Source organism: Platalea leucorodia (genome assembly GCF_965183815.1).
Source record: "Platalea leucorodia genome assembly, chromosome: W".
Taxonomy (NCBI): domain Eukaryota; kingdom Metazoa; phylum Chordata; class Aves; order Pelecaniformes; family Threskiornithidae; genus Platalea; species Platalea leucorodia.
In genome coordinates this window covers 38,395,435-38,407,577 of record NC_138859.1, presented here as the reverse complement: position 1 = coordinate 38,407,577, position 12,143 = coordinate 38,395,435, and the positions used below count along the sequence as shown (strand labels likewise).

Sequence of the window (12,143 nt, the reverse complement as noted above, 5' to 3'; positions counted from 1 at the left end):
GCTGGATCAACCAAAACTCACCTTTCAGAGCCCTCATGCTGAGGGCTCCAAGATTAAACAACCAAAACCATTCAAGTAGGACCAATTTTCTCTCTTGAACTTCCATAACTGACCAGGCTCAAAATGCTGCTCTTCATCATCATTCAAAATGTCAAATTTTAAGTTGAGAACATATAAATAGATGATCACATCACAACTTGGCATATTCCCTCTAAATACAGAGCTCTTCTGATGCACCTTCTTCATTTCTCTTGACAACTGAGTACTGATGTTTTAGTAAGTTATAACCACAACCTGTTGACATCTTATCTGAGAAGAAAGGGATGCCTTCAAAGTTTTCTTTTCCTAAATGGCAAGGTGATTGCAGATGGAGTTGCAGATTACTCACAGATTTCTTCATATTTCCAGTGCATCTTGATGGCGATCCTCAGAACTAGACTTGATCATTACTGTTTTGCCTCTATGAAATTTCTGGATCTAGGACAAAAAAGCTGGCCCAAGCATATGAAAATATCAGGTTGAACTAGGGCATGAGTAGGATGAGTACATAGTACCACTATCGTCATTGAGCATAATTGAAAAACTCCACTGAACAAGCACAAAAACTTTTTAGGTTGCCATCATAGCTGCAGAAATATGAAAGGTGAAAAACACCATCGAGCTTCAAGGGCTTTATCAAATCTTGAACTCACTTTGAACTATATGAGAATAATCAATAGAGTATCAGAGAAGTGAGGAGAGAGTAATTAACCTCTGAAAACAGATGTCTTCAGGTCTTCTCTTTTACAATCAAATATATGCAAGTTTGCATAAATCTGCCTTGTTAAGGCATGAGACCCAAGACCCCTTAGGGTCTTAATGAACAGATGAACTTAGGAACTTTTACAATATCCATTCAAATATACTTCATATCCTTCAAGGCATCAGTATCCAAGCTTCATCCACTTCATTCCATAGACAGTAGAATTTCTTTTTATTATCAGGATCTAGGACTTTGCCAAAATATCAGACTAATATTTTTCTTTCAAATCTTGCAGACCTAGGTTCAAAGCTTGCCACAGTTCTGAACAGGTAGGCTCACAAGTTCTTGAGACCAATAAAGTGTGATCAGGATCTTTTTGCTTCACTCTTTGTAACAGTTTTCGTAATAAAAGGAATATGTAGTAAGCCACAGAAGAGCTTTCTGACTATATTAGAGATCAGGTATCCAGGTATCCAAGTTTGTTGTTTTCAGATTCTTTTCTTTTTAGAAACATTATTCACTCCTCCCCCCCAAGAATGTAGATACATCCAAAAAGTATCTACATTTTGTTCAATTCCTTGAATAAATTTATGACAGTTCAGAGTACAGTCTGATCCCAGTTATTCTCCTATGTATGCATTCTTTTGGCTTGGCAAATCTGCATGGATGTTCTCTTTATATTGCAACATGCTCACCAAAAGGCAGTACCTTGGTACTCAAAGCAAGATCATAAGCTACCTTATTCTAAAAAATAGCAGAGATGTTCTGTCAAATTAAATGGGTCACTGTGGTGCAAGAAAATTATTACAGGAACCACAAGTTTGAAATGGAAAAAAAGGTTAGCTGGATTTCCAAGCAGTTATGTCTCACCTGTTCTGTTATGAACAGTATTCCTGGAGACAGGTTGTAGCCTTCATCTTTGGAAATATCTGCGTGTCAAAACAATGAGTACTTTCAGATTTAGAAATTAATTACTGCAGAACCTTTGTGCAAAAACACATTGCACTGGAATAATCACAGATACCTTCGAATACATTTCTGCTGAAACTGCAAGTCAATCATGATTTGAAGAATATCCATCCTGAAAATGGATGTACTCGGAAGCTGAGCAAGTGTTAGGGACAGCAGCTGAATGAAGGGAGCTGTATTAAAGAAGTATCTCCATTCTTCCATTTAATCTGAAATCTTTCCAAAGCAGCAGCCAGAACACCACTAGTGCCGAAGACTCCGATGTTACTGCTTTCTTGCAAACCTGATTATTATCTTAAGTCCCAGATTAAACTCTTTCAACAAATGAGTATAATAGGATGATAGCCTAAAAGCTTCTAGAACTGCTTGTCCTAGCAAACTGAAATGGGCCTTTTGTAAATACCTGTGAAAAGGTAATGAGTCTAAATAAGAACCACACGCATGGTTGCTGAGCTTTGTTTTAGCAGAATGGTAACACTCCACTCTATTAATACTGTTTGGTAGACTTTAAAATCCAGGGATTTCTGAATGATCTTGAATGATCTTGAAGACACAACAGATAAATTACCACTTCCTCATTTACACCTTGTAAGGGATTCGGTTGGAGACTTCATATCCAAGATGGTTAAATGTGAATGTACTCCTCTTCAGAACCACAAAGATTAATCCTCTAATGCTGAATTCTGGATGAACCATTTTGATGACTCCAGTACAAACTTTCTTTTTTTAAAGCATAACAATTAAGAGTTTAATATTTTAAAGCTCTAACACTTTTCAGAGATTATTGGGATATGCCTCCACTCATTTGAAATACCATTTATTTGCATTATTTAAATCAACAATGAATAAATTTATACCAAACATACCAGTCCTAAGCAGTTATTACTTATTGTCAAACCTTCCATTTTTGAACAACATCAAAGACAAGCCAGCCAGAGGCTAATTACAAGCTTATCTTATTTAAGCTAACAGTCAAGACTAGGAATTTTCAACAAATAACACATAACCATATGCCTAAATAACAAATCTATGTTTACTGACAACTGTTTTCTTTTCCTAGTTATTTTTCACAGATCTCTTCAAAGCTGTCCAAGTGCCCTGTCTCCCCAACTGTGTTGTGTAGACCACAAGAATCTAAACCAATCAATATAATCTGGATACAAGGAAGATTTAAAATTACTTTAATGGTACTGATGGATGACCTATCAATGGAGTGAGGGCAAATATCCATTCTTATCTTTCTACTCTTTCATGAACGTTCAGCATTACCAGCCATGAGAGTTTGCTCTCACCTGACCTCCCCCCAAAACCATATTCCAATAAGCAAAGAATTAAACAACCAAAGAGACCCCTTCCTATCAGTAGAAGAGATTCCCACAGCACTAGCTCCTCCACTTTATCAAACTTCTGGTCACTATGCAAAAAAGAAAGCCCAGCAGGAGGGATGTCCAAACTCTTCAGGAAAAAACAAACAAACAAACATGAAACAAAAACCCCAAAAGACTACAGGAGTCTCTGACATGTCTTAGGGCATAGCAGAATTCAGAATCTTCATTTTGGTAAAGTCCTGCTTGTTTTCTTAAATATGACAATAACGTAATCAGCATAACTGGAGAATGAAATATGATCTTACGAATTTTTCTACTTAAGGATGTTTGGTAACTCATTATTCCCTGTCAACTATAGTAATACAAAAGAAATATTACACTAGAAAATAACAAGAATTGAATTACAGCAAATTATAATCAAGCATCTCCACTTGTTTAGAGACTGGAAGCTGTAATTTAACCTCCCTGAATTTAATATTGCTTTTACAAACAATATGATTTCAATTTATTTATGAGAGATTTTTCTGACACAAATTGTGGGTTTTATTGATGTGATTGCTTTGTGAAGAATTATAGTTTTGTAAACTCAATTGTTAAAAAATCTGAGCAAAACCTGAAGTGCAATTACTTTTGAAATACACAATGCAGCACCTAATTTCACAAGAAAAATGCAACACATTAACAGTAGACTTAATGAAAACTACTTATTTTATGCATCACTTACAGATTAACATATCCAATTAGCTTCAAATTCATTTCTAGGAACAACGAACTTTAGAAATAAGCAAATGACTTTGAAATTTATTGGTGAACACTTTTAATCTCCCTTCCAGATGTTGATTTCATTCTGACATCATACTTTGCATTCAAAAATATCTTCAATTAACTAGATCCAGTAACATTTATACGGGATGATAATGAAAAAAAAGTCTGTGTCATCTTAGGTTGATGTTGGAGTGAACTTAGTGACTATGAAATATAGAAATGATGGGCTTAAACTGTTAATAAACTTTATTAATTATACATGCCATTTCTTTAGCAAGATTTAAATCCATTATAAAGAAGTGACTGTCCCAGAACAAAATGAAGTCTTTACTGGGTAAGTAATATTATAAATCCTCTCATCCATTTAACAGGTACAATCAAGGACATATACTACATGCAAATTATATTTAATTTTCTAATCTTAGTTTACGCTACAGATAAAAATAAAATACGCTTCTTACCAAACTTCTGGGTTTTAGTTATTTTCTACACCTGCTTACAAGAGCAGGTTTCTGCACTACCCTACGTAAAACACAACCTGGGATAAACATGGGAATTTGCTTTCATGTTACACAAGAGCACCAAAACAAAGTAAACATCATTAAAAAATAAAGCCTCTACTTTTTTTTTAAAAAGTTTTTTTAACTCAATCAGTATTTCATTCTTTAAAAAAATATAAAAGAAAGTAATTTTTTCCTAGATAGATGGAAACATTGCAACACTTCATTGCAATTTCTCTAGATAGAAGAGGAATTTCTTCCCATTACTTTTCTTAAAACACGTCTGAACACAAAAAGTCTCTCATCCATAGGAACAAACCTGCTTTTTCTTGGGAAAGCTACATGAGGTGCCAGTTTCATCCATTACATAACACTACAAAATGCAGACCTAATGAAAGTTTGAATATACAAAATACATGATACCTGATTCACACACTGTCCTACTACATAGAGACACAATCATTTATATTTTACACTGTCTCATTTCATCTTCTGGTATTAGTGATTGCAATTTTCTGCAAGATTACTATACAAATGACTACACTCACATCTCCATGTTTAAGTAAATAAACCCCCTATAACATATTTTTGGAAATGAATGGTAATATACTGGTTATAATTACATGTTCTGTCATTTCATTCATTGGCTACATAAAATTAGATATAAACAAACTATTAATTCTTAATAGTGTTCTTCTGTTAGTCTCCTCTTTGGGGGACTTTTGGGGGGAGATGGGTAATGGGGAGAAAGGGAGAGGAGCTGGATTAAGAACTTAAAAGGTAAGAGAAAAAGTTTACTTACCTATAACTGTAGTTTTGAGTTTTGCTCCGGCAGATTCACACTCTTGGGATGTGTGTGTCTGCTGCTATGGGCTTGGAATGAACTAAAAAATGAAGGGCCCACAGCAGGCATCCAAATGCCCCCTAACTGATCCAATTATTGGAAATAAAGTTATTATAGCTTCCCTTCTTCCTAATTCAAAGAATCTACAGTAAGATTCCAAAGTGGGTAAAATGGATCCTCAGAGGTAAAATATATAGGGGGAAAAAACCCACAGAAACGTGTAGGTTTGTCTCATTTAAAAAATGCTTCTAATTCTTTTAAGTTTAAAAATATATATATATATTAGCCTCCCAATGAAACGGTTAGTGATTAATGATTTCATGACTCTTCTCACAAACTCCAGAGAACAGTGCCTTTTACAAGTAGAACCCCTTAATCTGTTAAGGCAGCTGCATTATATAAAAGTGTCTTTGAAGTAGCCTAAAATCTAACAGTGAACACACAATACTATGTGTGAAAGAGCTCAAATTAAAATTTAGCAAATCTGAATAAAATAAAAAACTAATGCAATTTGAAAAAGTGTCTCTGAAAAAAGATGGGTTGCTTTCTGTTTTTTCAAGTAATTTTCAAGGTTATCTTCCCTTTTCCCCTTTCTAGAAGACTCAGAGCTCCTTTTAACATTAATATCTTAAATATTTTTGATTCACAGTATTTGGGGTCTTTGGAAAAGCATGAAAGATCTTGAGGTAGAAACCTTGAACCTGAAAATTAATTCAGTAGAAGGTCTAAATCTTGAAGAACAAGAAGAACTTAATGTAATGTTCTGGGAAAGGTTTAGACTGAAAGTGACTGACTAGCTTTAAACTACTTGACTATAAACAAAAATAACCCACTTGTATCTGAACAGTGGCAAATCACGAGGTAATGCAAAGAACTGAGGTTACCAAAATGAAATTTCTCCCTCAACAGCCACGCTGCGCCCCCCCCCCCCCCCCCGAAAAAAAAAAAAATTCCTGAGAAGGACATAATTTTCTAAAACTCCACAGGATTTCTTGTACTTTCTTGGAGTAGTCAACTTCAGAATGTGAACTAAGCACAGCTCCAGTTAAGTGAATAAAATAGGTTCAGAATATGGACCTCTGCTTGTTTCGAAAGCATTCAAGAGCACCAAGTAGTACAGGAAATGTGACTACTGACAGTGATTAGAAGAAAGCATGCATGAAGCTTCATTATTTCTAATTTCTTTAGAAAGGTATCCTGATGTACCTAAGCAGAGGATGGTTCACTTGTTGTTGACTGTCGTGGAAAAATGATTTCTGTATTAACCCTTCCGAATCACTTTTTTTCAACTCAAATAATCTGAGTCTCGATAAACAATAGCTGGATCTATCTGTGATATTACACATCCTTTCAAAAGAGAAGATATGATCTAGTATTGATTGACAACTTGTATCTGATGAGGGTATAGAGGCCATTGTGAAGGAGGCAATTGGAACTGAAAACCTGAGGCTTGTCATGTTCCATGGACTTATTTGTTTGTTCTGAGGCTATTAAACATAATAAATGTATTAGAATGCAACTTTCGGTGCCGAGTGCCTTGATCTCCAAAATCTCCAATTATTCCTTTCATTAACAGATACAGACAAATTACTTGCAAAATTAATCAATACAGAGAGACTTCCTTGATGGAAAAAGTAGGAACAGGAGATGGACAAAACCAACTTTTTCAAATTTTGTACCTCTCCATCATGATGAAAAGACCATATAATCCACTTAATCCAAGATCTAAATAGACCAAAAGAATAGAATTATAAAAACAGAGCTCTGAAAAGCACCCAGATATGGAGGCAAAAGGTCTATATCATAAAATCTCTCCTTATGCATATCTGGATAGACATTAGGCCAAATCTGCCAGATTTTGCATTAGTGATTTCTGCACTAAGAATTCCTTTTTCAGAAAGCAAAAGCATGACAATCAAGTTCCAGAAAGATTCGCTGCTTTTCAAAGAAGGTGGCACATCTGCAAAACCCTGTGTTAGTTCCACCTCTGGAATGGAGACTGCCTCCTACTTTGAGAGACTTTGTTTGGTGGAAGCTAAATATTTTAACAGTCTTGTTAGAATTAGGAATTTATTACAAAAAGTACTATAAATTTCTAAAGGACTCCAATCTCCATTTCCCACCTGTACCAAACATTATAAAAGGACCTCAGCATTAAAAAAAAAAAGAACTTAGCATTGCCTTAGGCAAGTGTAGTAGTTGTATAATTTTTAGCAAGAACCCCCCCGCCTCTCCTCTGGAATAAACAGTTCCACCGCACTACTGGTTCCCAACCTCAGAAAGAACATGTCATATCTATCCAAAGCCTTACTCTTAAAAAAGAAGCATCTGAAAACCTTTGATGAAGCATAGTACTGTAGAGATTTCATGTCTAAAAAAAGGACAGAAGAGACTGCTAATCTTCTATCAAAACTTGTGAGTACAATTCTACTCAAAGTAATTTATGGAAGACAACAACGTATGCCTACACAGAAAGTGTAGTGTGACTGTAATATGTATTCCCATGCCTCAATTACAAAAGCAGCAAAGATGCTTTCATGCAGATTTTAGCATGTGCTAGCATCTAGAGTAAGATCTCTAGAGGGACACTTGCTATGTACAGCATCAGCTAGCACTATACGTTCCCATTCTAATTAGACCGAGTACATGCTACAATCACACTATTTTCTTGACATAATGTGATCTGAAGTTACAGTATATGTACTAAAATGCACAAATGCCAGGCTTTTGCATAAATACAGTAAACAACTTCACAAAAATGAATGACACATTTAGAAGTTACTGGATATATTTCTAACAGACATATTCCCATAGGAACAATAGAGGAAGCTTCCTCCTGCAGTCACACCAAACCAAATGGCTGTAACTAGAACAATCCCAGAGTGTATCAACTTGTAGACATAGTACAAACTTACAAGCAATGGCAAAAGCATTACCAAAAAATAAGAATCATATTTCTCCAAGGTAACAGCTTTTCAAGAAATGTGTCCCAAGACTGCTGAAAATCCTTCTACTCAATACTATTCATTCATGGCTGAAACCTCAGCAGCTAAAGTGAAAAGAGCTGCTGTCTAACATAGGAGCAATTTACCACCAGTGAATAAATGGTGATCATTTGTCCCAATATAAGGCAGCAACTCTTGCACATGATCCATAGCAATTGCAGGAACTCGGGAAGAACTGAGACGTGCCAGAGGATGCAGGTAGAAGGGAAGCATAAGGTTGGAATCCTTATTTGGTAAGATGGTTATTGAGTAGTGGTGAAAGGGAGAGATCCCATTCTATAAAAATCACTGCTTTCCCCAAAAGAAACAAATTGGAGTCTGCCCATGGCTATGTAATTATGGTAAACAAACTTCACAACTAATGTTCAACATCTGAAAACCAGAACAAAAGAGAAAGAGTGTTTTAGTCTTGCTCTAAGTGTTTGAAGGCTGCTGTGCACCTTCAAAAATACACTGCATTTTTTGAGATGCTTCTCAGATAAAATGTGCTAGAGAATCTACTCGAAGTGTGGGGATATAAAAGTAGCTTTTTAAGTAGTAGGAGACAAACCACAAGCTCTCCATAAATAAATTTTAAACTAGTAAAGAGATGCAAGCAAAGTAACAAATTCCATCATTTCATTAAATCAAAATTAAAGGCAGTAGAGATCTCTTTTGAGGTGAGCACCCATTTTCTCCGTATATTCATAAACAATGTTTTCTAACGAGACTTGATTTAGTTACCAAATAAGAAATACCTAAAAAGTTAATCCTTTTAGTAATTGCAACAAGAACATTTACACACACACAAACACAACAAACTCATTCTCTCTCTCTCTCTCTCTCTCCCCCCCATCCATCTCTCTCCCCCCCTCCCCTCCTCAAGCATCTTTAAAAACAGAAAAAAAAAATCTTTGAATAGGGAGAAAACTTGTGCTCTCTCTGCTGGTTAAAGACCCAAACCATATGTAAATTTAGTTGCCTCCACGCAAGTATGTCCAAAATCGACCATTTTCACCTATGAACTTCCAAAATCAGAATTTGTGCTGTTTTCCACTCTGCAAGATTTTTCTTGGGAGTATCTAGTAAATTAGCATTATACTATAAAAGATTTATTTCTCAGAAGTTAAACACAGTGCAGAGGAAGCTTCTGAAAAATACTTCTGTTAACCTATCACTATCTACTTTATAAACCACATCTTATCTTCAAGATTTACATGTGGGTTTTGCATCCACTTTTGATATTTCTGAAGCTTAAGACCTTCAAACCAGTTAACAACAGGGAAAAAAAGAAAAAAAAAAAAAAGGAAAAAAGAAAAAAAAAAGAAAAAATCAAAGAGGATAGATTCAATGAAATCAGTTAAGACAACCAGTACACCTACTGAAGAGCAAACATTTCAGAGGCTCATCTGGTTCTGTGCTAGAGACCATATAGATATATGGTAGTTCTCTAAAACTTGTAATGCCTACATAATAATGAACATCCAGTTAAACAAACATTGGAGACAATATAGCAGTATATATTACCCAATCATTACAGTGCCTTTAAAAGAATAGATGTGATTTTAATCTAACACCTCCTTCACATTAGGATATGAATAGAAATGGCATAAAAGAGGTTTCCTGTATTTTCTTAAATTAGGCAACATAATTAATAATTCAACTACCAAAACTTATTACAAATTTTTACTTATGGTACTGCTGGGATTTTCGAAACTATAAACAACGTAAATTGTACTTCATTCAGTCTCATGGTTCAAAATAAGAGCAGCTTAAAAAGAATTTTGAAACATAAGAACTTCATTTTTCCATCCATTAAGATCCCAAATAAAGAATACTGGATATTAAAAATATGCATATATGAGAGATTACAGTTCATTGTTGGAGGGGAATGGAGATGAATGTCATAGAACCACCTACACTGAATAAACAGAATTGAACTATATGACAGTGACAGGAAGGTTTATATATATATATATATATATGGGTTTTATATGCATATATATTTATATAATATATATAGTGCATACACACACAATCCTTTTACCTTTATCTTGCACTTCTTTTGAAAATCGCTCCCTTTCAATAGCTGATTCACGTTCTATCCGCTCAATTTCAGCCAATGCATCCAATTCTACTTCATCATATGACGTTATAGTTCCTTGTTGCGAAACCTGTTGCTGTGTCTGTACCACAGGAGTTTGAGGTTGTTTTGCAGCAACTGAAGTGTTCGGCTGTAAAACAGGCACTTGTTGTGCCTGAAGGAAAGCTGTCTGTTCGTGCTGCGGCAAACACTGAGCAGCATTTAGTGGGTGGTTAACATCTTGTGGAGTAACGGGTGTTTTAGAAGTCTGTCCTGGGTACTGCACATTAAAAGGAATATCACCCTCTGACATACTGCTGTTTTCCAAACCAGAAAGCATATCATCCTGCTGGTCCATATCCGAAGATCTTACACGAGAGAGTCTTAATGTAAGCTTAGTGGAGTCCTTGGAAGGAGAACTAATGATATCATACATTGCAGCTTTTTCAGTCTGGTCTTTTTCATCCTTGCCTAACTTCATTTTCTTTTGTTTCTTTTGCTTTCTTTCTGGAGAATCTAACAATATGTCTGGGGGAACATCTCTAGGTGATGAATAAGGTGGAGGCTGAGATTGTTGGATTAAAGGTTGTCTTGATCCTAGAATAATAATTCAGAAAAACTGAACAGTTATGTTGTTCCATGTTTATATACAAACACACTAAATATAACCTACATAATTTTAATATGTATTTGTACATATATCTGTGTTCACAAAAGGTCTAAATAAGATTGGTAGGAAGCACATCATTCCTAGATCAAGATGTAATCCAGATAGTTGCAGTGTATTTCCTAGGAATTTTAGCCATCCACTGCAGGTAGAGAAGGGATCATTTCAGAGAAGATGGAACAAAAAACCCACCACCAAAAAAGAATAAATAAAAATAGTACCTGCAGGTTCAGAGTATCAACTATTAGAAAATAGTTAATGAAAGCAAGTTGACTACAGAAAAAGGAAATATCAAAAAGATTCTTAATAAGGTCCAGTGATGAAGACTTAATGATCAGTGTATAGGCATTAGCCATTTCAGCCACACGTTTTTTATTAAAAAAATATATATATATTAAAAAATCAAAACATACACAACCTCCTTAACTTCGATTCTGACAGTTCATTTTCAACTGTTTTGGTTCTTTTTGTAATTTTAGGTAAACTCATTCCAACCTCCCCCATTCATTACTATCTAGAAAACACTAATTGTCTTAGAGCATTTTTCTATCATGCCCTGCCTTATCTTCCCTCTTTTTTTTCCTTTTTTTAAATGTATGAATTTTTACTTCTACATGCACCTACTTCAGGCTTTATCTAGAGAAATTTTTAAAAGAGGACATTTTTTATTAAAAACATTCTCCAATTAATCACATTAAATTTTTTGTTCCTCAAATTAAACCAGCTCCCCATAACTGTTAGCCCAGAAAAAGCTTTGAAAAACAGAGAAGCTTTTCAACCTGTCCCAATTATAATTTTGAGCTATAATTTTTGGCTTAAAAAGGAATACTCGTGTGAAGAAAAAAAAAAAAAAAAAGAAAAGCCTATTGGCTGGACCAATAGAGCCAGCCTCCTCTTGTTAAACAAAGCAAACATTTATCTGATCCCATTCATCCACTAGGGAATACTGATGTTCAGAAAGCAGTGACTGAGATTATTATTAGTCATTCTGTTTTAGGTCATCATAGGTCAATACTTCTAACAACACTCAAAAACTAACTGGAATACAAGTCCCCGTGTACTTCATTCAAGACACACCACTAAACAAGAAAGCTGCTTTATTCTGAAGCTTAAATTTCTATCACATATTTTAAGAAATATTAAGAATCATTAAGTAATGTACTGACCTGTAGATGAAAAAAATAATGGATACCTCTAGTAAAGCTTCAATTCAAATGAAAGGCATGCCTTTACTGATGACTTCTTTGCACAGACTACTATA

The 12,143-nt window shown here is 34.9% G+C and overlaps 1 protein-coding gene across 1 annotated transcript in view; it reads right to left on the bottom strand.

Annotated features, from left to right (window-relative positions):
• Positions 1-12,143, bottom strand: part of LOC309601852 (nipped-B-like protein) — a 170,092-nt gene that overhangs the window by 65,711 nt on the left and 92,238 nt on the right. Inside the window, exon 9 of the mRNA XM_082335051.1 lies at positions 10,180-10,812. Within this exon, the coding sequence (XP_082191177.1) occupies positions 10,180-10,812 (633 nt within the window). The remainder of the gene's footprint in view (positions 1-10,179; positions 10,813-12,143) is intronic.